Source organism: Chanos chanos, chromosome 7 (assembly GCF_902362185.1).
Source record: "Chanos chanos chromosome 7, fChaCha1.1, whole genome shotgun sequence".
Taxonomy (NCBI): Eukaryota; Metazoa; Chordata; class Actinopteri; order Gonorynchiformes; family Chanidae; genus Chanos; species Chanos chanos.
This window is the reverse complement of record NC_044501.1, coordinates 43,808,209-43,834,902: the sequence shown is the minus strand read 5'-3', so window position 1 is coordinate 43,834,902 and position 26,694 is coordinate 43,808,209. Positions and strand designations below refer to the sequence as shown.

Sequence of the window (26,694 nt, the reverse complement as noted above, 5' to 3'; positions counted from 1 at the left end):
CTCCATCACGGCTGTACCTTGTCTTAGATTTTGTTCTTGATTTTCATGGACAGGATCTCAAGGCGCAGTCGGGATGAGGAGGGTGTCCAGTACGGTGCCCTCAGGATTGCGTCCCTGCTTTTTGCAGATGATGTGGTTCTGTTGGCCTCATCAAACTGTGACCTCCAGCATGCATTGGGATGGTTTGCAGCCGAGTGTGAAGCGTTCGGGATGAGGATCAGCACCTCCAAGTCTGAGGCCAAGGTCCTATGCTGGAAAAAGTTGGCTTGCCCCCTCCGAGTTGGGACTGAGTTTCTACCTCGAGTTCAAGTATCTCGGGGTCTTGTTCACGAGTGAGGGGTAAAATGGCCTGGGATATTGACAGGCGGATCGGGGCGGCGGCAGCAGTTATGCGGTCATTGTACACGATCGTCGTGGTGAAGGAGCTGAGTCAGAAGGCAAGGCTCTCAATTTACCAGTCAGTCTTTTATTCCAACCCTCACCTATGGTCATGACCTCTGGATAGTGACCGAAAGAATGAGATCGTAGATATAAGTGGCAGACATGAGCTTCCTCCGCAGGGTGGCATTGAAAGGAGTCAGTTGAGGTGGTTCGGGCATCTCGTCAGGATGCCTCCTGGGCGTCTCCCTGTGGAGGTGTTCTGGGCACGACCAACTGGGAGGAGACCCTGGGGAAGACCCAGGACACATTGGGAGAATTATATATCTCAGCTGGCCTGGGAAGGCCTTGGGATCCCCCAGGAGGAGCTGGTGTATGTAGCCGGGGAAAGGGATGGCTGGGTTACCCTCCTCAGCCTGCTGCCACCGTGACCCAGTCACGGATAAGCGGCAGAAAATGGATGGATGGACATAGGGTTAATGCAAGACAAATAGTCATAATATGATGTCATAATATGATCTAATAATACAATAATACAATAGGGATGTGAAAACCAAGACGTGCCATGAACATGCTGAACCTTATACAATGTGACTGGGACAAACACACACACACACACACAATCACTTTGTATTTCCACTTGTATAACTGTAAAAAGCAGCAAAGGAAGTAGGAAAAGGAGTTCATACATCAGATGGGACAAGAAATAAAAATGGATAAAAAAGAGCTTGAAAAGATTCTGAGTGATTCCAAGGGAAGGAAGTGACAGGTTAAAACTACAATCATCCACCAAACCAAACCAAAGCAAACCAACCAACCAAACGACCAAACACAGATGACAGGGTGATTGGACTTCATATGGAAACTCAGGAGAAACAGGAGATGAAATGTGGATTTTCTAAATGCCAACCTTGGTGGCAAAACAAAATTTAAGGCTACACTGATTTAGTTTACCTCATCAGCCTCATTTTTAAACAAATTATTGAAAGATTCTGTGTTTAGACTCGTCGGTAAAATACTTCGAAAACACTCATTCACTCACTTAGTCATTATCTATGCCGCTTATCCTAATCAGGGTCGCAGGGGATGCTGGAGCCTATCCCAGCATTCACCAGGCAAAAGGCAGGGAAACACCCTGGACAGGTCGCCAGTTCATTGCAGTACTTCAAAAACATACCTTATTAATTACGAAACTAACCAGTTTTTATTAGTTCATAAACTAATAAGCTACATTCTATTTATTAGTTGAAAAGATTTCAGTGAGTACATTGGACCATGGTTAATCTCCATCAGGAAAAAAGACTCTGCAGCCGTGATGATGTAGCTGACAGAAAAAAGATGTCTGTCATTTTGGTCGAATAAAGTTTTCTGTGAGTAAAAGTGTTGAAATTGTTTATTTCATCACAAATTTTGAAAAAATACATCTTGTTTGTTGTCTGTTGAAATAGGAGTGAAACAATTCACCCCAAGATGGTCAACTTGCCCATGCTACACACTAAACCCGCACCTGATTTGTAAATAACGTCAGAATATGAGGGTAGACATTCAAAAGATTTGGATATATCATTTCCTGGTAGATACGGTTAGAAAATTCTCGTTGCTCTTCTTTGCATGAGGTCTACAAGTGACCACCTGGGATGTGTATGTGTGCAATGAAAACACACACACACACACACACACACACAAATAAAGAAATAAATGAGATCATCTAATTAAAAAAAAAAATCAGCTACATGAGGATTTTGAGTCAGTATTTTAGTTACTGTGATGAATTATATATATATATATATATATTTAAAAGCTTTCTTGCCCTGCTTTATAGCACTGTTCTATCTTCCCCAGCAGTAAATATTCTGATGATTTTGTTTGTTTGTTTGTTTGTTTGTTTGTTTGTATTTATTTTCATTGTAGTGTACATTTCCATGGAACAGGAGGGTTAGGATGTCAACACTGAATTACTGAATTACATTTACAATTACATTGCTGAGTTACACATTGTTTTTAAAACATGTTTCTCACTCTGCCTCCTCATGTGTTGTCATCCTGTGGTTGTGGTTTTCTTGTTATTTTTGTTATAAGGTACATTTCCATAGAACAGCATGGGGAGAATGTCAACACACAGTCATGGACGGATACAAGGAAAGTACTGATGTCTGTACTTTGCATAGTCACATATCAGGTTTATGAATGGACAAACAACAGGGCTATTAATAACATCTCAGATAAAATATCATTTAACTCAGTTACATGTGACTTTTGTAGATTTAATACAAAGACATGCGAGTGAATAATATTTCAGGAAAGAGAACAATGTCATTTGCCCACTTTCTGCTACTTCCTGTCATCCCTTAGGATCCTGTCACAGTTCTTGTTCTTTTGGCGCAACATCCAGATCCAGTTTCCATTAATGAAGGTCTTCCAGTTTTCGCTGTTGTGGTGTTTTAAGCTCAGAATGGTCGGGGTGGGGTGGGGGGCTTATTTTATGGAAAGCTTATATTTTGTCCCTACTAAGAGGATCGCCTGTCTTTTCGCATCCGATTGTTGGGCACAAAGTACCGTTGTAATAACTTGTGTCCCGAAGGGTTCGCTCATAGAGCATTAACCACATGCGATACAAAAGCGCTTGAATGGGTAAAATTTACTGCAGAATAATGATGGACATTTCCTCTGCGCTGCCCGAGAAGATCATGTATAGGCTTACTGTAAAATTCACATTGTTGCGAGCCAAAGACTTTTGATCACAGTCCGGTTTCTGATCGTGTACAACAATGACCTCGCTTTTCAGCACCCTACTGTACAAGGACGCTATTCATTTGTCTTTCCTGGTAAACTAATTTCATCGTTTCCTAGTGGGTACGCTCAGAAAATTCCAGCCCTCATACTTTGCATTAGGAGTACAAATATCCGTCTGTTCTCTAGGACGCATTACGCGCACAGTGAAACCTGTTACACTCCTGAAGAATGGAGAAATTTAGTGTTTGAAAAGATCACAGAACACCGTGCTGCTTTCGTCAGGTAGGTAGTTGTAATGATGTGAGCGAAAGCTGGTTACTTAGAGTAACACAACGTTATGACGCAAAAGGTCGGAAAAAAAAGAAAACAATTGTACTTACGCGGGCGCTTGAAGAGTGATGTCACTACTTTGCATCAGGACTACAAATAACAATCTATATGCCAGGATGTGTTTGTGCACAATGGCACACACACACACACACGCGCGCGCGCACGCACAATTGTTTATTCAGAATGTCGTACGCTTCAATGCAAAAGGTTGACCTGAAAAGTGGTGTCACATCTGAAAACACAGTCTGGTGTCCTTTCACTGCCCTGTCTCCTGTTGATGTTTTTTTTTTTATTTTCACACTGGTTAATGTGCAGCCGTGATTAATATTAGGTGTAACGGTCATGTAAATGATTTCTAATATGTCATTGTCATACGTTCTGTAAAGAAAGTGACAGAAAGTTGTCTCTGTGTATTAAGGTCACCCTCTCTGATCAGCTGTGCCCCTTCTGTTCCCATTGCTCTATGACTGTGCACCTCAGTGACCTCACTATTCTGTACTTTAGACCTGTTCGTATTTTTCATTCAATATAATTTTCATATTTTTTTCAGAGATGTGGTGCAATTTTGCTACCTTGACTTTGCACGTGACTGAGAGATAAATTAACAGCCTGCACAAGGAGGCAAGTTCACAGTGTTTCTGGCTCAGAAAAAAAGAAACACACACACACACACACACACACACACACACACCCTTTCATACTTACTCACTTATCTGGCAGGGGAGACACCATGATGACGAAGGTGGTTCACCCAGGGCGAGGCTTAGCCACTGCACTTGGGCTATGCTGACCTCTGTGAATTTCCCAAATGCGGGAATCTCGACTGCATAATTTGTGGTAGCGGGCGAGTGCGTTTGCGCTCACACCTCATCCGTAGATGAGGTGGCCGAGTGGTTAAGGCGATGGACTGCTAATCCATTGTGCTCTGCACGCGTGGGTTCGAATCCCATCCTCGTCGATATTCCTAGGGGCAGCCATGGTCTAAAGGTTAGGGAACTGGGCTCATGACTGGAGGGTTGCCTTGAGCAAGGCCATTAACCCTGATCATGGGGGTTTACATTTTACATAACTGCTGCAGATGAAGTTGAGTCTCTCAGTGTCAGAGAAGCTGATCCATTCTTTGTTTCCTCCAGACTCAACTGCTCCTGTAATTCCCCCATTCCCACATTCTTCCACCACAGTTCCATGCCCTGAAGCCCAGTTCTGGTAGCAGAGAGATTCTCCAATCACCCAAAAAACCAACGCAATAATATCTCATCAACATCACACATTATGTTTGCTCTTGCCAGGCAGCATGGGAAAAATGCCCTTGTGTGCCTTAGAAGACCCTGGATAGACTCCACAGACACATCACCGTGGGCACCCACCACTGCCTCCGGGAGGTTTTGCTGTTCGTACGGGTTGCGGTCATACACGCTCCACCGCCAGTCAGATTCAGAAATGGGGAATGTGCTGGCAAAAAAAGAACGGCGAACCTGGGGTGGTCATTGAACCAGAAGCGAACCGGTGCAGCCCGATGGAAACTCACATGATCCCAAACAACAACATATTGGGCTTGCTCTGTTTGCCCTGGCTTCCTTTCCTGTTGAAGAATGTTATTGTGCAGCTGATGTAGAAACTGAAAGAGTTTTTGACATGGCGATGGAGGACGCCACAATCGTTGATGGCTGCACATAGGGTGATGTTGCCCCGGCCCTGGCCAGAAACGTGTATGATGGCACAGTGACCAATGATGACGCGCCCCCTTTTGCGCCTTTTTGTTAGGTTGAACCCTGCCTCGTCCGTGAAGATGTACTCAAGTGGGTCAATTTACAATTACAATTTGGTATTACACTCCTGGTCAGCCCTGACATTCAGCTCAAAGATTCTCTGCGTCATCTACAAGCATGGCACAGATACTACATAAACAGAGGACAAGGTTCTGACTACTGCTCAAATTACCAACGTAGGCAGTGTATATTTCAGAATGAGAGAATGAGACATGAGTGTTGAAGAAGTTGTACTGACAGAATTATGTATTTTAGGTTACTTTGTCATCTTTATTGCAGATTTAGCAAAATAAAAACCGCAATCGCTGATGAACGGATGTGAGATCTTGCCAAAAAAAATGCTCATTGTTGGGAAAATGTGAAAGTACAAGTTACTGTTTCATAAACAGTTCTGATGTAGATACCCAATGTAATTGTAACAAATTACAGAATGTGTTAACTTTTCAAGAGGGATATCATAAAGTGAAAATTACACATGCTTTGACATGTCATGACCACTAGAGGGCAAAAACGACAGCAATACAAGCTGTGTATATGGAAGCATATGTAGCAGAGATGGTGATCAGTCAGGCATAGACTAAATGTTTCCGACACATGATTATGTTGAACTGTAGATGAAGTGAACTTAACACAGCCCGGTCCAATTAGCTGATATGATTAAATATCACATTTATTTTTTAACACAAGCAAAAGGCAAACTTTTCATTTTTATGACTGAAGTTGTTCAAAGTTATTTTCTAAAAAAGCCTGAGTGAGAAAGTAAAGATTATTGTACAATTTCAGCATTATTGATTTACTATTACGCAGCGATAATATGCATATCAAATTTCGTCTAAAAAGAAAACAAAAACAAAAGACATATAAATTTAACCTAAAATGAATCAACCCCTTAAAAACTGTGCCAAATAAACACAAGTGATCACAGAAAAACAAACACAGTAATCAGCTGTACGCTGCTCAGGGTGACAATGGAAAGATATGAAACATAAAAGTCACACACTCATCTCATCTGACATGGAGGCTGAAGTTAGAAGGTCCAGCTGATCTCCACTGTTCTGTTCAGTCTTCTATAAAACAGAGAGAGAATAAATACCAGCATGACAGAATGTTTAAGCACCACACACACACACACACACACACACACACACACACACACACACACACATACACACACACACATACACATGCACATACACACACACACACACACACACAGACACACACACACACACACAGACACACACACACACACACACACACACACACACACACACACACACTTACCATTATAGTTACTGCAGATGAAGTTGAGTCTGGTATTCTCAGGAAGGCTGATCCATTGTTTGACTCCTCTGGTCTCAACTGCTCCAGTTCTTCCTTCATTTACACACTCCTCCACCACAGTTCCATTCCCTGAAGCCCAGTTCTGGTAGCAGGAAGATTCTCCACTCACCCAAAACCAGAAGCCCAGAGTGCAGCTGTAACGTAAGCCCAGCCACACATGATCAGTGGAGGCCTTTTCAACCACCTCCATCACCCACTTCTGGATCTTCTCTGAGTGAACTGAGACCAGGTCCACATGATTCACTTTGCAGTGATTCAGAGCTTCACTCCAGGTCAGAGACTCATTAATCAGGATCAGCTTGTCTATAATAAAAGACACACCATGGATAGTGTGTTACAAATAATGTGAAACAAGCAATTGTTCATGAACTTATTTCATATTGTTTTGGTTATTGTCATTTTTTTACTTAGCAAATTTAATTATATCTCTATAAATTACATTTAAAATGCAAAAAGTAAGCTCACCCTCAGAACAAATTATTATTATTGTTATTATTATTTTTATGTCGCTTTTAATTTTAAACTTTTAAGTAATGCCATTACCTGTGCATTTGAGAGAGCTTTTCATAGTATTCAGTGTATGCTGTTGTATCTCAATAAATGACATTCAAAAATTTACCGTGAAATCAGCTCACCTTCATAGCAAACAAATGGCTTTTCATTGTCACATGAAAAGTCATGCCATTGTCCCTGTTTTTCACCTGTTATCTGCATGAAAGCACAGTTCTCATCACCCTCGTTATTATCAGGTTGTCCAGGTGCCCAGTTTCTGAATGAGGAGTTACTCTGATCTGACCATTTCCATGAGTCCCTGAACAGGCCGATCCAGGGTTCAGTTTTGTCCTTCATTGAACTCTTTATCCACTCATTCTCAGTCTGGTTCCTCACACTGACCAGGTCTGTATGATGTTCTCTGCAGTAGCTCTGAGCTTCTCTCCAGGTTTTGGTCTCATTAATCACTATGTATCTCTCACTGCTGACCTTTCTCTCTGGAAGACAAATATTTTATCTATCTGTCAGATCCTTTCACTTCATTATGATTTGTCCAATCATCATTCAGCTTACTATAAACATGCATCTTTTTTTTTAAGTCAAAAATTCTTTTTGTTCTCCCCCTTTTTTTAATATAATCACATACATATGACTTTTTTTACTAATTAATTTGATTTTTGGTTCATTTTAGTCCTGTTAACTTATCTTTCAACTTGACAAATATCTTAATTTCATGGCAAGAAAACTGTAATTCGTATATAATTTTGACCATTAAAATAATGTATAAAGGGTAATCACCATCATAACACACAGACATTTTCTCCTGATTACACGGTTCATTATTCCATTTTCCATCAGTTCTCATCTCAGTACAGTGGTGATTGTTGAGATTATTTGGCTCTCCTGGGTGCCAGTTTGTAAACTCCATTTCTCCCTCTCTGTAGAATGTTGGATCTCCCAGAGACCACTGCCACCTCATATCACCACTCTTCTCCAGTCCAATCCAAACACGCTCAACATCTCCTTTAACAGTTTTAATCAGCTCATCTGTGTCCTCTTGGTTGTCAATAGTGGCCAGGTCAGTGTAGTGTTCTCTGCAGTATGTCTGTGCTTCAGTCCAGGTCTTATCCACATTCACGAAGTGATACTGATGATTGACACATGCAGACAGCATGAAGAGTCCTGTACAGAACAATGTTATTACAACTGTTACGTATTGTAAGACATATAATACGTATATAAAGAGACCAGTGGTGGCTGGTGAGCTGGAAACAGAGGAGGAACAAACCCTCTCTTTAAATCTGTCATTGATTTCAACCTGGTCCTGTCAATCTACATTGATTAGCAATACAACTAGCAATTTCGCAGGATAATTAACATCAATAGAGAAAATGACTGTCGTTCTGCAATAGAGTTATTGTTTTTTTGCTTGCTGAGACCTGAGTGCTAAACTTTATTGTGCATTGCACTCAATGCTGATGCATTATGCTAATAAAACATCCTGTTTTTCTAACCTAAACATTTATTCTCAGAAATTAATATTAAAGCAGTAGTTGTGTTACATTACATGTTTGCTACTACACTGACTGTTTATGACTTTCATTATCTCCAAAAAGCATATTAATTTTAAGATTTGATCAAAAGGTCAAACCATAGTGTTAAGAATGGTGTGTCTATTTTAAATATGTAACAGCCATTAATTTACACACACACACACACACAGACACATGTGCCAGCGCACACACTTGCACATAAACATACACTAACCTGTGAGGAGAATGAAATGTATTAGGTGAATCATCTCTAGTGGATCTAAAAAACAGACAAGTCCATTTTAGTCCTGTCATTAAACACCATACAATCACTAATTGTAACAAAGTTCCATTATCAAATTTATTTAATGACATATATAATGTGATGCTCCATTACGGATCAGTACTGATGCAGCGATTTTATACTGTTTCATTGTTTTAATTTTATTTTCCATTCTCATTCAAAACATTAATTCCTCTAAATCTCTGTATTCATGTGATGTCAGTTTACTCTCAGGAATCTATCTTTCCCTCCACAGATTCTTCTAATAGCCTAATTTGGGATAAACGGTTCACAACTGGCAGTCCCATGTCCATCCATCTGGACAATTATACATTCTGTACCTGTGTAATCTCACAGTTACATTTGTTAAAGTTGACAAGACTGTGTTTCCAGCAGATGAACAATGAGCACAGAAAATGTTACAGTTACTGCTGTCATGTGCACTGTACAGTACATCATAAATAGCCGGTGGACAAGATTAAAAAAAAGGTTCTTCTTAGTTTAATATTACAACCTTTTCAGCTGGTCGGTGAGCTTGGTGCTGTGTAACTGACACAAATCTGAATTTTCCTTTGAGTGAATGTGTTGTGCGTTAAACCAGCATTGAAAAAGCACCGTGGTACTCGAGATTTGGAAAGAGTGTAAAACCAGCATTCTGGAAAAAAAAAATTGAATGACTATTTGATCTGGTTAGCAGACATCTGTTTCTCTGAGCACAATCCTGACAGTGGTAATGTTGCACTAGCGATGCATATGTGATGTTACAGAAAACATGCCTCACTGAGTTTATAATCTGAGCCACGAGTGGTACATGAGTCTAGAACCACGGTCGAGAAAGTGTTTTGTTCAGAGACCGAAATTTCAGTTATGCTCTCAGAAAAAAAAAGTAATTTAGTGGCATGTGTAAAAGCGTGATAGGAATATTACACACCCCACACGCACATACTCAGGGATGCACTGGCAGACACAGACCAGTGGCGTTGGAACAAGTTTCCCAGTGAGGGTGAAAGAACACAGAGTAAACCCGGAGCTGTAGGGGGGGTCCGGGGGCATCCTCCCCCCTGGGGAAAATTTTCTCTATATCTGGCAGCTAAATGCACAGAATGAGACAGAAACGGAAAGCCAAGGCAGTGGCCTTACCAGGATATCATACCATATGTGTCACTCCCTGTCTCTTTTGTTCTTTTGTTTTGTTGTTTCTTCCCCCTCTAGTGGCCAGTTTGGATTCTGTTCTGCACTTGGGTTTTGGTTCAGTCCTGTTGGTCCCTTTAGTTTAGTCTTCTTTTAGTTTAGCCCCCTTAAGTTCGGTTCGGTATTCACCTGTCTTTAGTTCATTAGGCCTCGTTTAGTTTTGCATGAATACTCCTTGGTTTTCTTGTTTCTTTGTCTTGTGTTGCTTGCTGTTCTGTGGAGAGTGGCTATTCTGTTTGTCAGTTCTGTAATCGTATTTGACTTGAATAAAGTGACCTGCACATACATCCAGCCTCTTCCACCAGGCCTGACAATATGCCACACTGTCACTTCGCAACTTGTAGTTTGATGCAATCAAAACTGTCAAAACACAGACATTGGAGCTGGAGTAAGTCATCTCACCCTTCCCTCAACGCTCTTGTGTTTTGTCATAACAAAACCAAACCAGATTTAGATTCAATAGATTGACATTTTCTAATTATTGACACTCCTGAGGATGCGGTAAATGTTTTCCTTCCTCTTATACATTGCAGCACATCTCTGTATTTTCAGATTTTCGTCCATAAAATCTTCCTCCAGATCACCTGCATATTTCCTCTGGAGATCAGCTCCTCCTGTGTGAAGATCTTGTGCAGAGATGGATGGAATATTGTTCAAAAATCCAGATGTCTGCTGATACCTCCGATCCAGATCCTCGACAAATCGATGTATGACAGCGATTAAAAACTGTTGCTTTGAACTCTTGTGCTCCGCTATCATATTTTCTTTCTGACGTTTTGCCACTTTAGGGTCCAGTAGCAGTGCCGTATTATTTGAAAACCAAATTGACCTTTAAGAACCTGGCCACACCCACCTAATCAGCTGCTTAATGTTTTAAATGTTTCTTATGGGCCAACAGGAGTCAAGCCTCTTTTTTTTTCTCTCTCTGAAATAAATTTACATAATTCAAAATAGCTCTGGCCAATACACACAGACAGGCACACGGACATTATATCTGCTGGGTATGCATTCTTTAAAATGACCACTAGAGGTCGGCATGCTCTTTCGTGACTTACGCGCACGCTGATTTTAACATACTCATGCTCCTGCATGAGCGTATGGACCGGCAGACTCGCATGCATGTGCATGTACGTGTCTGTGTGTGTGCGCGCAAAGGGCTACAATGGCCGAGCAGCTCAGAAGAACGCCAATCAGTGATAGAGAAAGAGACGACAATAAAGATAAAGAGGAGGCACATACATTGTGGTAAAATAAAACATGTAGAGTGATTTATATAAAGTATCTTCATGACAGAATTCAGAAGGTGGAATATGATGTTGTGATACTGATCAAGAGGAGCGTAATATGTGCAATATTTTACAATTGTAAACAGAATTTTTGATAATAAAAAGCTCTATACAAATAACTGTGAATATGAGTGTGTGAAATCTTTGTGTGTGCCTCTATTTTAATTATGTCTCAATTTATCTTTTGTGTTCAATTATTGTTGACTATTACGATTATTTTTACGATTACGGCACTGAGATAGGTTACACACACACACACACACACACACACACATATCCTCTAGTTTTATTTGTATGGACGGTAAATAGCCACAGTTACACTTGTCCGAGTACACACACATACACACACACACACAGACATGAGAGAAGCAGGATCAGCTGCATAATGCGAATCATCTCCGATGGATCTAAATAACAGACAGGTACATTTTAAGGTTGTCTATATAAATATATAAATGTAAAGTATACGTGTCCAGTTCACTATATAACAAATATTAAACGCTGATCTGAGGAGAATCAGAGTTTAACACACATTTTTACTCTGTAATGCTCATGTCTTAATTTGCATTTTCTTTGGTCAAAATATTGAACATCAGTGTGTTTAAGTCTATCAAATGGATAGTATTGACTGGCCGTTCTAACATCAACATTTCTGATCATGAACATTATGGAGTACCTAGGATGTCGGGATATATTTCCGTCGCTTGGCGCACTCGCGCAACAAAAGAGGTGACACCGACACATTTCGTAAGACAGTAAGTACCTCTCCATATATACTGGGTCTGCGTGCTGTTAGAGGTCTGTGTCTCCACACAATTTTGTCTATTTCGTTACTGTAGCACTCGGCGATTGTAACTGACTATATCAAATCCTATGGGCTATTAACCATCTCGTGAGATAGTTTAGTGAAACACGCCATTTATTTTTACCACAACGAGGCAGTGTATACATTCCCTCATGCTTTATTTCAGCTTAGCTTGTTTATGCCCTCCGAATAAAGTGTTATTCCAAAACACAGCAGAAACCAGACACGAAACAAGAGCAAAGTGAGAGAAATCCATAAACTATCGGGACAGTAATCAATACGACTCTGCATGTCGGAATCGGAATCGGAAACATGCGATTGAGAAAAAACGTAATTGAAGCCGTGTTGGAGCCATGTTCCACTTTCAGCCGTGTTCTACTTCAGCACACAGCGATATGTCGTAATTACTAAAAATTATATATTGTCATGATCCGATGAGTTTTAACAATACTGTAGAACAGAACCTACCTGCGTGTGAAGTGTGTTCTTCTCACTCTCTTTCTGTGTTCAGGCGTGTCTCTGTCTGTCTCTGTCTTCTCAGTGTGTCTCAATGCACTCTGTTACCTTTCTGCAGGAAAAATAATTTGCATGTTTTTTTTGTTTTTTTTTAATGGTGGCTATGGTTTGAAAACACACTCACACTCATACACAAACACACCTGTTGTTGTAGGAGTGAGCTCTGCTGACCACACCAGACTTTCTGTCTCCCTTACCCTGATCATAGTAAAGACAAGATGCAAAAGAGTTTGTGCTTTCTGTCGACTGCACATAGAGATGTAAAAAAATTTAAAAAAGGACAAGACACAGGCTGGCTCAGTTATACATGGTACTGAAGTCGTGCTGTTAATGTCAAACCCAAGATGTCCCACAGTGTCCCTGACCACATACAACTGTTTACTCAATGCACAGAGCACTGATGCCAGAGAGACCAGCCTGTCAGACAACACACTATATGGAGTTCATTATTTTCCTGAGAGGTAATGTTCCAGAGAAACTGACCAAAACAAGCTGATTTAACTTGATTTAAAGAAAGCGACTTGCCCTGCTTCCCCTCTTCATATTGTTACATTGTGATTCTCTTCCACTTGACTGATTTAGTTCCATTGCTGATGTTATGTGTCATAATAATGTTTAAGTATTTTACAGCTGCATTAGGACTCTGTCTGTGAGGTATGTGTCTGTGTGTGAAGTTTGTGATGTTCTCTGTTCAGCTCTGACTCTCTCTCTCTCTGTCCTCATGGTGTTATGAATGCAGACGTCAGTGAGCTGACTTTTTGCAGGAAAATAATTTTGATTTTTTTTTCTGGTCAGAATATTCCCCTTCCCTTTGCATGTAAAGACAAACTGTGAACCAGGATGTTATTTTGCATAGTCAAAATACAGGACTGTTTATAAATAAAGACCACGTCCTATGAATCATTTTTCCCGTAACCAACCCTCTAATTTCATGTACCTCATCAACTTAAACATCAGTGTGACTAGGAGCACAATAAACATTATTGATAATCATGTTACTACTCTGTCTATGGTTGTTTCCCAGAAGAGTCAAACCAGCAGGACCAGTGTTATAGACAACACAGACAGGTTCACACTACAGATTCATCCATATGTGCACACACATACACACACCTGTACATTCACGTTCATAAGCATGTTTTTCAAGTTCAAATGACTCAACATTTTCATTATACCAATAAAAGGTTTTATTCTCTCTAGTTAAAGACAAAAGAAAAGCAAGAAGACTTATGACTACTGAGAAGTAAGCTGCTAAAACAGATAACACCAAAATGCGCTAACACTGGAAAGTCAAAAAAGTGCTGACAGGAGCAGGAGGAGGCAAGCAGTGATGTAAAGATGGGAACAGCTTCATGTCTCTGCTCTGTTTTCATGTTTACAAATGACCACTAGAGGGCAGCACAACTTACAATTACAATTTACATTGTAAATTGTATTTGGCTGACGCTTTTAGCCAAAGCGACTTACAATAAGCACACACACACACACACACACACATACACACACACATATATATATATATATATATGTGTGTGTGTGTGTGTGTGTGTGTGTGTGTGTATTTTTCCCCCCTCTGCTGAACATCTTTCATCTCTCTAAAACTCGTCCCTCTTCTTTCTCTCTCTCTTTCCATCCATTTTCTTCCTGTGAAAGACTTTTCCATCTGCCTGTTCTCTCCATGCCACCATGACGTCTTCTGACATGCCCAGTTTCTTCTGGATCTGAAGAACAGAGTCAGTCTTTTAGTACTGTATACAGTAGATTTATTTCTGTTCTAATGAGGAGAGCACTGTGTGTGTGTGTGTTGATCTGCTTCTTTAGGAAGAGAGAGACACTCACCTGCTGTAAGATGGCCTCCTTCACTGCAGGATCATTCACATTCTGATGGGATTTCAGTTCCACTCTCACTATCTTCCTCACTCTGCGCACTTAAAAGACACACACACACACACACACACACACACAAATTCACATTCTTAAGACATTTGTTTTACGTAGCAAATTTAATCAGGTCTCAATTCATTGCATTTGAAAAGTAATAACAAATAAACTCAACCTCAAAACAAACAAATTGTTATTTTAATATCACTTTTCATTTTTAAGTAATGTCATTGCTACTGTTTTGATCATAGCTATTCATAGTATTCAGAACATGTAGTTGTATCTCAATAAATTACATTGCAAAGCTTATAATGACTCAGCTCACCTTCACAGCAAACAAATGGTTTTTTAGTATCACATGGATAATCGTGCCATTGTCCCAGTTTACCGCCGGTTACCAGCATGACAGCACAGTTTTCATAACCCCAATTATTATCAGGTTGTCCAGAAGCCCAGTTTCTGAAAGATGAGTTACTCTGATCTGACCATTTCCATGAGTCCATGAACAGGCCAATCCAGGCAGAGACACTGTCCTTTATCAAACTCCATATCATGTGATTCTCAGTCTGGTTCCTCACACTGACCAGGTCTGTGTGATGTTCTCTGCAGTAGCTCTGAGCTTCTTTCCAGGTTTTGGTCTCATTAATCACTATGTATCTCTCACTGCTGACCTTCCTCTCTGAAAAACAAACGTCTCTTTCAGCTCCAATAAATTCATATTTCACTGCAATTTGTAAGATTTAAGTACTATATTTGATAGTATTCATATTTTGTTCACACTGAATGTTTATGGCTATTTTCTTTGTGAAAGTAAGATTTTACCAATGAAACATATGTACACTATATATATATATATATATATATATATATATATATATATGTACACACACACACATACACACCATACATATATACACGCACACCATATACTTATATATAGCCTTAATAATAGAGCATAGAGAATGCAGTGCGACTGACACAGGAATGAGTAAAGAATAATCACCATCGTAACACACAAACGAGTGCAGCTCTTGACATAGCAAATCATTCCATTTCCCATTCGTTCTCATCATTCCGCATTTTTCAGAAGCGTTGCGGTAGTTGTCTGGCTCCCCTATGTCCCAGTTCGTGAATTCCATCGTTCCCAGTGCATAAGGGTTACTGTCTGAAAGAGACCACTCCCACGGCTTCCTCAGTCCAATCCAAATATAGTCGGCTTCAAGATTTACAGTTTTAATCAGCTCATCTGTGTCCTCTTGGTTGTCAATAGTGGCCAGGTCAGTGTAGTGCTCTCTGCAGTATGTCTGTGCTTCAGTCCAGTTCTTATCCACTTTCACAAAGTGATACTTGAGACAAGGAACACATGCAGACAGCATGAAGACTCCTGTATAGAACAATGTTAATTTGTACTGTGATCACATACATACCAAGTATTTTTTTTCTTTATTTCTGCATGTCCACACACACACACACACTGACCTGAGAGGAGGAGGATGAAATGCATAACAAGAATCATCTCTGATGGATCTAAACAAAAGACAGTTCCGTTTTAGCATTCACGTTAAATGTGATACGATATAGACACTGGTTACAAAGGTAGATGTGTCTAGACCACCTCATAACAAATTGTAGCAACAGGTTCTATGGCAACACAGTAAGGTACAAAGATACATGAAAGACAGAGTTCTGTTAGTTAAGTTTGTTGATATATTCCTCAGAAAGATTAAGTTTAATATTTTATTTACAACAATCTCAATGCAGTATTACAATTTGAGGGTTTGCAAAACTGAATTAGACTGTTGGGATCTTCGAGTCGGTTCTTATCATCATGTCCCACTGCACTTGTAGCCGGTCATCCTCGGTCTCAGGTTCAGGTTGATGAAGCCATAGCTTCCAGTGCACTGGGATCTGGTGGTGCTCATTGATTGGCCTTGCTGTCAGGACACAGGTAAGGACTCAAACGCAGATCCACACAGTTTACTCAGCAAACGGTGGTTTATTACAAAAACACTCAACACAGAAAAGTCAAAATCCAAAGGCAGGCAGAGTTTGTTACCAGGAATTCAATAAGGGGCAGGCAGACAATCCAAAGGGTAGACAAAAACCAGATCCAGGGAAAGTCAAAACACAGGTACAGACAATCAGAAAATCCAACATCCGTGAGGCGATAAACAGGGTCGAAAAGATCAGGCAGGAATCAAAAAAACCACACAAGACTAACAGAGCGCTGGCAAAAACTAAACACAGAAAATGGTGAAACAAACTGACAAACACTAGTGAAAAACTGGCAGACTTAAACAGGCAGAGGGTAATCAGGGAACATGGAACAGGTGTGTAAGGTAACAAGTAATAAATGAGGGGCGGAGCCCAGAGCACATGACAAAGATAAACAAACTGCACATGGTAGAGAAAACCAAAACAAACCTACAAGTGTCAACACTGGCACACAGGGGGAGACAAAACGCAAAGCTCATGAGAGGGTGCTGACACTTGCACTTGGACCAGAGTTGCGACAGAGTCGTGCCTCTTCAAGTACCCCGGTGTTGCCGATCTTCTGTCATCCAGTCAGAAGATGGGTGACGGTCTCATCTTGTTCCATGCCTGGTTTAACCTTTGGGTCACTGGCGACCTTCAGTATTCTGCCTTTATGATACTTGGTGTTTAGCAGCTGGCCCTGTGCCGCAGTGATGAGAGCTTGTGTTGATGCCTTTAGGCCAGCCTCCCTCGTTCATCTGTATGCCTCTTCAACACTGGCTTGTCCCTCGACCTGGCGTCAGAACTGCCCGTCCAGAGTCTTGTCTCTCCAAAGTCCTGATGGTGTCTGATCTCTCCACGAGGCCCTGGCTCCTTCGTCTGGTTTCTTCTAACTTGCTGTTGTTGTTGTTGTTGTTGTTGTTAGGTCAAAATTCAGCAGACTATCTTTTCATTACATTGTTGACACCCTTTGGTGTGATAATAGCCCCAGTCCTTGTAGGGGAGTAAGAAGCACATGGAGGCAGTCCAGTGCAATAACGGGATAATAATAAACACTGACACAAACACGACCACACAAAACTGGTCAAGCTCGCAAATGTTACCAAAACGCATCGCTTTGAATCAACCAACTAGAATCTAAATTCACCAGAGACAAGAAATCGGTTGTGAAAGCAATACACTCAGTCTCAGTCAGCCCTGCATTGTTCACTAGTGATGTCGTGTTGTACTTTGAAACCGACGCACGTACCGCTGTGCAGATGTTTTATAATTAAACAAAAGTATTTTGTAGTATCATAATTTCCATGCTATACATAATGTGCAACAGCAGATGCTACACATGTATATGATGTCTGTGGAGCACCCTGTCACTCTGTGTTCAGTTGTGTCTCTGTCCCTGTCTTTGTCTTCACGGATTTCTGAACACATACCTCAATGACCTCATCAACAATGACTGTGTTCAAACTGCTCACGAGAAATTATTTAAATAGCAAATATCCCATATTATGACTGAGGCCACATGCGTCATTTCATTTGAATATTAGGCATAAGTGCTTACTCGTGGGTGCACACAAGAACGTATTGTTGCCGTTGACTATAAATTTTTAAATTTTTCAGTGATGCTGATTTTGGTTTTAATCATGTATTTTTCATTGACAGTGCTGTGGTATACAACTTACTCTGTTGCTTCTACAACAGAGTAAGTTCTAATAGACAATGTTCAAAATGGAGAGTTTTACAGTTATATCTGTTCATGTGTTTTTACTCAATGAAAGGTTTGTGAAATTCTCTCTCTGTTCCAATCTTCACAAGAGTCTGTGTCTCTTGCTCCATAGCACCGTTTGTTTACCTGCAGCATCATTTGCATCGTTGTCAAATGTTGTTTTGCTTTGTTCTGTTTTTTCTTTTAACTTTCTTTTGCACATCCTGTAAAGCATAGTGACACACACTCCCACACAGTGCTTTGGCGGCTCAAAGTTTTCCATTGTGAAACTTCAGGTGTATTATGCAAGGCAGAGCGGAACTATTTATGTCTCCACTAACCAAAATCCTTTATTTCTGCTTCTTTATATGTTTATAAATGTACCACTGATATAAACAAAGCGCTCACATCACATACAATTTTACACTGGACAGTTATTTCAGTGGAAGAGAATAGTAGATTTACATTAGAATTCATTTTGCATAAAAGGCATTTTCCATGATTGAAAAACATATCAGACGACTCATATCACAATTAGGGATGTCCCGATCCGACCTCAAAGATCGGTATAGGGCCGATCAAGGCATTTTTTTAACTGATCGGTATGGCTTTGCTGAGCATAAAGCCGGATCCTTTGTTTTACGTCAGCTGTCACAAAGGTGTTGTAAACGGAGAGCATAATTTGTGGCAGGACGCGGCTAAAATGTCTGCAGAGTGGAAATATTTTAAATTGCGATAGGAAAGCAGTCCAGCAGCCACTTGTAATGTTTGTAATGCGAGCATTTGGCGAGGCGGTAGGAGCTGCGTTCAGTAGGCTACTACCGCTTTGATAGGGACCTAAAAAATAAATACTCAACGCAATACAGTGAGTTCACTCAGGTAAAGGCGGCTCCGATGCAATACACATTGGAGGATATACATGTAAAAGAGGAGAGAAATTTCCTCCAGACAGCGGCAAGGCCAAAAAGATTACCGAGAGAGTAATTGAATTAATCGCTTTGGATGACCAGCCCATAGCGGTGCTTTCGAATTCGGCAAACCGAGGGGAACGATCCAGGCGAATGGGTATTTTTTTAAATTTGAACGTCTTTTAGGTCAGCTTAACTCCGACGACATTAATCCTCAAGGCTACTAACAACAACCAAGGTATCATTTCTAGACTGAAACACCTAACGCTTTAGCTGTATGTGATGTATGCGAGTTAGCCTAAACTACCGACCACAGGGAGCAAATATAGTCGCTAAGTAACACTAAGGATGGATAACGATAGCATGCAAAAAGAGGCTTTCAGAAAAAAGTATCAGCGAAACTGACAGTTAGACAAGTTAACCACTTGAATTATTGTAAGAAGATTAAATAAAATCGAACACGTAAACGTAGGCTATATTTTCTGGGTTAGGGTTAGGGCATCTGGGCACACATCTCCCTTAGTCCAGCGCACATGTTTATTCGCGGAGAACTGCCTCCATAGACCGTTTGTGTGTGTTCACACACACTCGCAGTGAACTCAGAGCAAACGAAAAACTGAAAATATTCGCGAATGTTTGCTTTTCTTTGCTAAAACTCAGGTTTTCGCTGTCTTTTTTGGAGCCACGGTACGCCCTACCCTCTCGCCACTACATTTCAGACACTGCCCTACCGGAACTTCACAACAAGGTGTACTTTGTAGTTTTGTGAAATAAATAATAAAGATAAATGACTGAAAATTAAGGAATAGCATGGATGCAGGCAAGTTTTATGTTTATGAGGCAGTGGGATCTGACTGATGCACTTATTGTAAGTCGCTTTGGCTAAAAGCGTCTGCTAAATACCAAATTGTAAATTTTCTCTGAATGCATCGCTATTCAGTTGTCAAGCATATACACTGAATTGATTTTAATACTTTTAATGTACTTGAAATGTGCACTGTGCAACTGTATTATCTAGGAAAATGCAAGAATCACATCGGGACTCGTTATCGACAGGTACTCAGTATTAAATGACTCGGATCGGGATCGGGGCAAAAAACATGATCGGGACATCCCTAGTTACAATAATGCTCATCATCATCATCATCATCATCTGTGAATACACAGTAAAAACTAAAGACTCAATCGAGGGACTCTCCAGAGGGCTTATTTAGGCTCCACAAGCTCTATCATCATCATCATAATCATCATCAGAGTTTGAGCTTGTTACCTGGTACAGTTTAGCACTTACGGTTTGATCATGAATACACAAACCTCCAAATGCACACGCTGACACGCTAACACACAAATACACACAAGTGCATTTTGTTCAATGATTTAAAGACATTCAGTGTTCCCTTGTCATACTTTCTATGGCAACAGTCATTTTCTCATACAAAAGACTTACATTAAAAAATCAGAGATGGCATGCAAATTTGGCAAATAATGGATCTGTATCTAATGTCCATTCAGTCATAAATCCTGTAATGAATGCCTTAACCAATCAGGCCAATAACAGTCATGTATTCCTGCAATGGTCTGTCAGAACAACATCTTCTCTGTTAGGTTTACTTTCTTTAAAATAACCACTGGCAGTCAGCTTGATTAACTCTGGTACTCATACACACTCACTCTTACACTCACACACAGACTCCTGTGACAACATGGACATTGTAGTGATCAGCTCATGACAAAAACAGATGCCTGTGTCCATGGAAACCAAACAAGAGGGCCAGAACTGGGGTGGTAATGCCAGGCTGGCGAAAGAGAAGGAAGGACTCTGTAGTGGAGGAGGCGGGGACATGGGCAGCGGCAGGCAATCCTGATTGGTTCTGGGATGCTGTGGCAAACACGCTGGCCAATAGCGTAATGACTACGGGCCGGCGTGTGGTATTTGGAAACTTTAGACTGAGTTGGTTTGTTGCGTTTTGTCTAATAAAGTGGAGAGAGAAAGATGAGAACAGAAGCCTAAAGAAAAGGAAGAATGATCTGGAGGTGAAGTGGACCATGTTATGTCGCCCGGGAATGTTTCATAATTACCACTGACAGTGTCTGTTGTAAAGCTTATTCAAGAATCTAAATCAAAATTCAAGTCGTACTCTCTCTGTCGATATTCTTTAGAGTTCCCCTATAGGACTGATCATATGAGGCAGGGCAAAATGTGACCGCGTTTATACACTACTATGAAGATTTCACAGTGGATCTTTCCAACTGTTCAAAAGTCTCCACAGGTAACATACTCTGAGTTGGATTTTATGTGTGAACCTGAGTCATTATTCAGATGATGGAGCAGAATGTGGACACAATACAAATATATGCTAATGACTGCCACTGCTACAAGAGTACTTTGACCCTCTCACACATATCACAGTTAATAAGTTATAAATCCATAGCCACACACACACACACATACACATACACACACACACACACACATGAGAAACCAAATCATTTAAATAATAATGAAATATGAGGGAGGATTGGACAGATCTTGCATCATGTCACATGCACGGTCAAAGCTGCTAAATGTCAGAGTGCAGAAAATAGAGAGGCCAAACTGTATTCAAAAACCCAAACCTGTGTTTCATCATTTTTTTGATTCAGCATTTTTTCAATTGTGTGATATATTTAGTTTCCTGAGGGCATCTCTCTTTCTTTCTTTCTTTCTTTCTTTCTTTTTTCTTTCTTTCTTTCTTTCTCTCTCTCTCTCTAATTACTCCCTCACACCTTTACACACTCACTTACACTTTTTCAACAGAAATTAAAACAGAAATGAAACTCAATTCAACCATAATACATCTCCATACATCTCTAATTGTCTCTCTTCAAACAATAAATTGCCACAGTCTTGTCTGAGCAGACAAAATCTTGCTCCAAAACACATTAGCAACCAGACAAGAGAACAAAGGAACGATATGAAGTTGGGAAAAATCCACTGAAAATAGGAGAATAATATACGACCCCCCTGTTGCCTGTAAGAGGCAGATTCTACCGGGAAAAACCCCCCCGAAATCGCACACATGCTAAAAGAAAAGAAAAAGTGATCAAAGCGGTCACCAAGTGAGGAGCCCTCTTTCACTGCCACTCGTGTACTGTTTCAGCAAAGGGCGAGAAGTGATGATTATGGAAAAAAAAATATTTTGCATCGCTGTGACGAAATGATTTTAAACATTATTTGGGAACAGAACCTACCTGCGCATGAAGTGTGTTTTTGTCGCACACGCTCTCTCTCTGTCCGGGTGCGTCCCTGTCCCCGGCTTCTCTGGTTCCCACTGTATCTCACTGGCCTCTTGTTCCGTTACCTTATGGCAGAGGTCATTTGCATGTGTTGTTCCAGGTGGACATGGTCCAGAAACACCTCTTCACCTATTTTTCCTGTTGCATAATGACTGCACATTCCTCACCTCAGTGGTATTTACAGTAAGCGCACACACACACACGCACGCACACACGATTACACACGCACAGGCACACGCACACAAACACGCACACGCTCACGTACACACACCTGTGTGAGTGTGTGCATGTGTGTGTGCGTGTGTGCGTGTGTGCATTTGTATGCACAGGTGTGTGCATGTCTGTATGATGACTAGAAGGATTAGAAGAAGCCATGTACAATGTGGTAAAATGAAGTATGTATAGTGATGTATATAAAGTATCTTCATGATAGAATTCAGATGGTGGAAAATTTGTTGTCGAGATATTGATCAAGAGGAGCATTATAGATTCACACACACACACACACACAGACACACACACACACACACACATACATACGTACAGACACACACATACACACGCACACACACCAAACACATTGCCTCAGAAACCAATACAGAAGGCCAGCACTCTTGTGCTATTTCTGATCCAATTAAAGAGACTGAGAGGTTGCATGAGTGTTCGGTGAGGTGTACTTTCAGAATCTTCAGCCGTTAAAAAGCAGAACTCTTCAAATCATATTCTCTGTGTCTTTATTCAGACTTTGTAGGGCTCCCCTAACGATCCTATGAGGCAGAAAACAATGTGACTGTGTTTGTATACAGTTATGAAGATATGGATCTTTCCTACCATTCAAAAGTCTCCACAGGGCACATAATCTGACTGCACATTCATCACCTCAGTGGTATTTACAATCAGCACACACACGCACACACACACATACACACACAAACAGCTGCACATACACACTCACAAGCATATATTTTTCAAAAGTTCAAACGATTTCATAACAATATTTTCATTATACCAGTAAAAGTTTAATGTCTCTTATGAAAGACTTCTACAGACAAGCAAGTTGTTTAAAGGAGACAGTGGTAAAATGGTGGATTTCAGTTTGGAAATGTAAAAAAAAAAGTGAATCAAATTGCTGACAGCAGCAGTAAGAGACATGTGGCAATGTAAAACTGTCTCCAGTCATGTGTCTGCTCCATGTGCGTGTTTAAAAATGAGGCTAGCAGGAGTCCTTGTAACTTGTGCTGAATATTACTTTGATATTTTCACCAAAAAATTTCGGGACTATTTAAAAAAACCCTAGATAGATAGATAGATGGATAGATGTGTGTCTGTGTGTGTGTGTGTGTGTGTGTATATGTATATGTATGTATTTTTTTTTCTGCTTAACATCTTTCATCTCTCTAAAGCTCATCCCTCTTCGTTCTCTTGCTGTGAAAGACTTTTCCATCTGCCTGTTCTCTCCATGCCACCTTGACGTCTTCTGACATGCCCAGTGTCACAGCTGTGGTGTTGGGGTGTGTTTTTTTTTCTCCATGTCTCTCTCCAGGTACCACCCTATCCTGTCCTCATCGTAGCCATGAATGGTTAGCAGCGGCGGTGCTTAATTGTTCACTGGAACCGGCTGTTTTAAAAGTCCTGGGGAGACCGATAGACGGGGCCAGTGGGCCAGACGGCAGGGTTAACGCTGTGTGTGCGTGCGTGCGTGCGTGTGTGTCTAGTAACTATCACAGGGATATATCGCTGTGTGTATTTTATCTCTGTGTGTATATAGCCTGGTTACAGCAGTTACGCTGTGTGTTTAATTCGGATGATGGTGATTCAGTACAATTTACAATTTAGTTATTTGGCAGACGCTTTTTACCAAAGCGTCTTACAATCAGTGCATCAGTCGGATTTCTAATACCTTGTGAGCAGAGATCACAATAAAACTGAGCGTCAAATTGCCCCTTTGCATTGCGCCCATGGAATACTTTGACAAACACAGATACAAGACAAAGGTTTTTTTTTTGTTTTGTTTTGTTTTTTGTTTTTTTGGTTTTTTTGGTTGGGTTTTTTTTTTTTTGTTTTTTTTTTTTTCTAGGAAAGGGAGGTTAGGCATTGGGGGACAGGTGTGTTCTAAAGAGGTGGGTTTTCAGTTTCCTGCGGAAGATGGTAAGCAATTCCGCAGTCTTGACTGCATGGGGGAGGTTGTTCCACCACCTCGGGGCAATGGCGGAGAAGAGGCGTGGTCGGGAGGAGCGGCTGCCGGGTTCCCGGAGTGAGGGGACCGTCAGTTGACCAGATGTCGTAGAGCGGAGGGTCCTAGTTGGGGTGTACGGAGTTATAAGAGACCGAAGGTATGATGGGGCGGAGCCTCTTGTGGCCTGGTAGGCCAGCACCTGTCAGGTTTGGAAAGGAGAATCGGACCCAAAAGCAGTTTCAGTTCAATGGTTTAATAAAGAAAAGATCTCTCGACACAAAAATCTCCAGATTCTCCAGGAAAAAGCAGAAACACAAAAACAGCACTCTAAATAGCTGTAGAACAAAAACTCAGGCAGACTAACCAAAAATGCAGGCAAAAAATGACAGTTCTGACACAGGCGGATTCCGACAGGCAGACAGGCAGAAAATCAAAAACAGGCTATCAGTCTAGACAGACTCAGACAAGAGGCTGGGACAATCTGACAACAGGGACTAGCAAAGGAAGGTATAAATAGACAGAGTAATCCAAACAAAATGAGAAACAGGTGAACTCAGAAGGTGGGAAACAGACAATGACAGGAAGTAGAACACAAGTGAGGGCGGGGTCAGAGTGACAAGGAAAACCAAAACAAACAAAAGCACATGGAAAAACAAAAACACAGAATGACCAGCTGGAGGCCACGGAGTGACAGTCCAAGTGCAGATATTGACAAGCATCAGTGTCTTGAACTGGATGCGGGCTGCTACCGGAAGCCAGTGGAGCGCAGTAAGCAGTGGAGTGACATGAGAGTGCTTAGGGAGGTTGAATACCAGGCGTGCAGCGGCGTTCTGCATGAGCTGGAGCGGCCTAATGGCGCAGGCCGGCAAACCAGCCTGTAGAACGTTGCAGTAATCCAGGCGGGAGATGACAAGCGCTTGGACCAGGAGCTGGGTCGCCTGTTGTGTGAGGAATGGGGCGGATTCTCCTGATGTTGTATAGGGAGAATCTGCAGGATCAAGTGACTGCTGCGATGTGACTGCAGTAGGTCAGCTGGTTGTCAAGGGTTATGCCAAGGTTTTTGGCTGCTGTGGTGGGGAACACCACAGATCCCTCGATGGTGATTGCAGTGTCGATCGCTGGGGAGTTCTTAGCAGGAAAAAACAGGAGCTCCGTTTTCTCCGGGTTGAGTTTGAGATGGTTGGCAGACATCCAGAAGGCAATGTCAGCGAGGCAGCCTGCGATGCGAGGTTGAACCTGGGAGTCAGAGGGGGGGAAGGAGAAGAACAGCTGTGTGTCATCAGCGTAGCAGTGGTAAGAGAGGCCATGGGTGGAGATAACCTGACCGAGTGATCTGGTGTAGAGAGAGAAGAGGAGTGGACCAAGTACCGAACCTTGCGGGACACCCGTGTGTAAGGGGCGGGTGGAGGAGACTGATTCCCTCCAAGAGACCTGGTAGGAACGGTCAGAGAGATAGTAGATTTGAACATTACTTTTGGTTTTGTTGTAACCCTTTTCTTTCTCTTTTCTTGACCTAATAAATTCACAACCCACTTATTTCTGTTTTCCATCTATCTTTTTGAGTTTTTCTTGTTGTTACCTCCCACAGTCCCTAGATTTAACTCGCGGGGACGTAACATCCAGTTTCTTCTGGATCTGAAGAACAGAATCAGTCTTTTAGTACTGTATACAGTACATTTATTTCTGTTCTAATGAGGAGAGCACTGTGTGTGTGCTGATCTGCTTCTTTAGGAAGAGAGAGAAACTCACCTGCTGTAAGATGGCCTCCTTCACTGCAGGATCATTCACATTCTGATGGGATTTCAGCTCCACTCTCACTACTGACATGGTGGCATTTTGAGGTCAATGTTTTAAAACAGATGTTGAAGTCTGAAACCAGCCTATGTGATGGATTTAATTTTAGCTGCAGGTCCTGTGAAGATCTACTCACCCACATAACAGACAAACTGAGTTTTGCCAACACAATACCAGTCTCCCCACTGTCACAGATGTTCCTTAATCCAAACAACAGCACAGTTCTCTCTCCCTCCATTATTATCAGGAGTCCCTGTGCTCCAGTTTCTGAAAGAGGAGTTACTCTGATCTGACCATTTCCATGGGCCCCTGAACAGGCCGATC

The 26,694-nt window shown here is 41.3% G+C and overlaps 1 protein-coding gene, 2 non-coding genes and 1 pseudogene across 3 annotated transcripts; 2 read left to right on the top strand and 2 right to left on the bottom strand.

The window, feature by feature from the left end:
- Positions 1 to 217: 217 nt before the first annotated feature.
- Positions 218 to 18,381, bottom strand: LOC115816433 (C-type mannose receptor 2-like). The gene is made up of 8 exons (XM_030779386.1): positions 18,364 to 18,381; positions 16,378 to 16,474; positions 15,544 to 15,924; positions 7,845 to 8,228; positions 7,190 to 7,543; positions 6,495 to 6,857; positions 4,970 to 5,213; positions 218 to 425 (listed from the first exon to the last, which is right to left on the bottom strand). Exons 1-8 carry the CDS (start codon positions 18,379 to 18,381, stop codon positions 218 to 220), a joined length of 2,049 nt encoding a protein of 682 aa, XP_030635246.1.
- LOC115817642 (U1 spliceosomal RNA) lies at positions 4,147 to 4,310 on the top strand. Its single transcript, XR_004025442.1, has one exon. It is a non-coding gene; the product is annotated as a U1 spliceosomal RNA (small nuclear RNA).
- trnas-gcu (transfer RNA serine (anticodon GCU)) lies at positions 4,318 to 4,399 on the top strand. Its single transcript has one exon. It is a non-coding gene; the product is annotated as a tRNA-Ser (tRNA).
- Positions 18,382 to 24,508: 6,127 nt separating the features above from the next.
- LOC115816432 (uncharacterized) lies at positions 24,509 to 26,403 on the bottom strand (annotated as a pseudogene).
- Positions 26,404 to 26,694: the final 291 nt, after the last annotated feature.

Coding starts and splice junctions, on each gene's coding strand:
- LOC115816433 (XM_030779386.1), bottom strand. Junction 15,925..16,377: donor GATGACCGGCTACAAGTGCA/GTGGGACATGAT, acceptor TGTTCTATACAG/GAGTCTTCATGCTGTCTGCA. Junction 7,544..7,844: donor AATGTCTGTGTGTTATGATG/GTGATTACCCTT, acceptor TTTGTCTTCCAG/AGAGAAAGGTCAGCAGTGAG.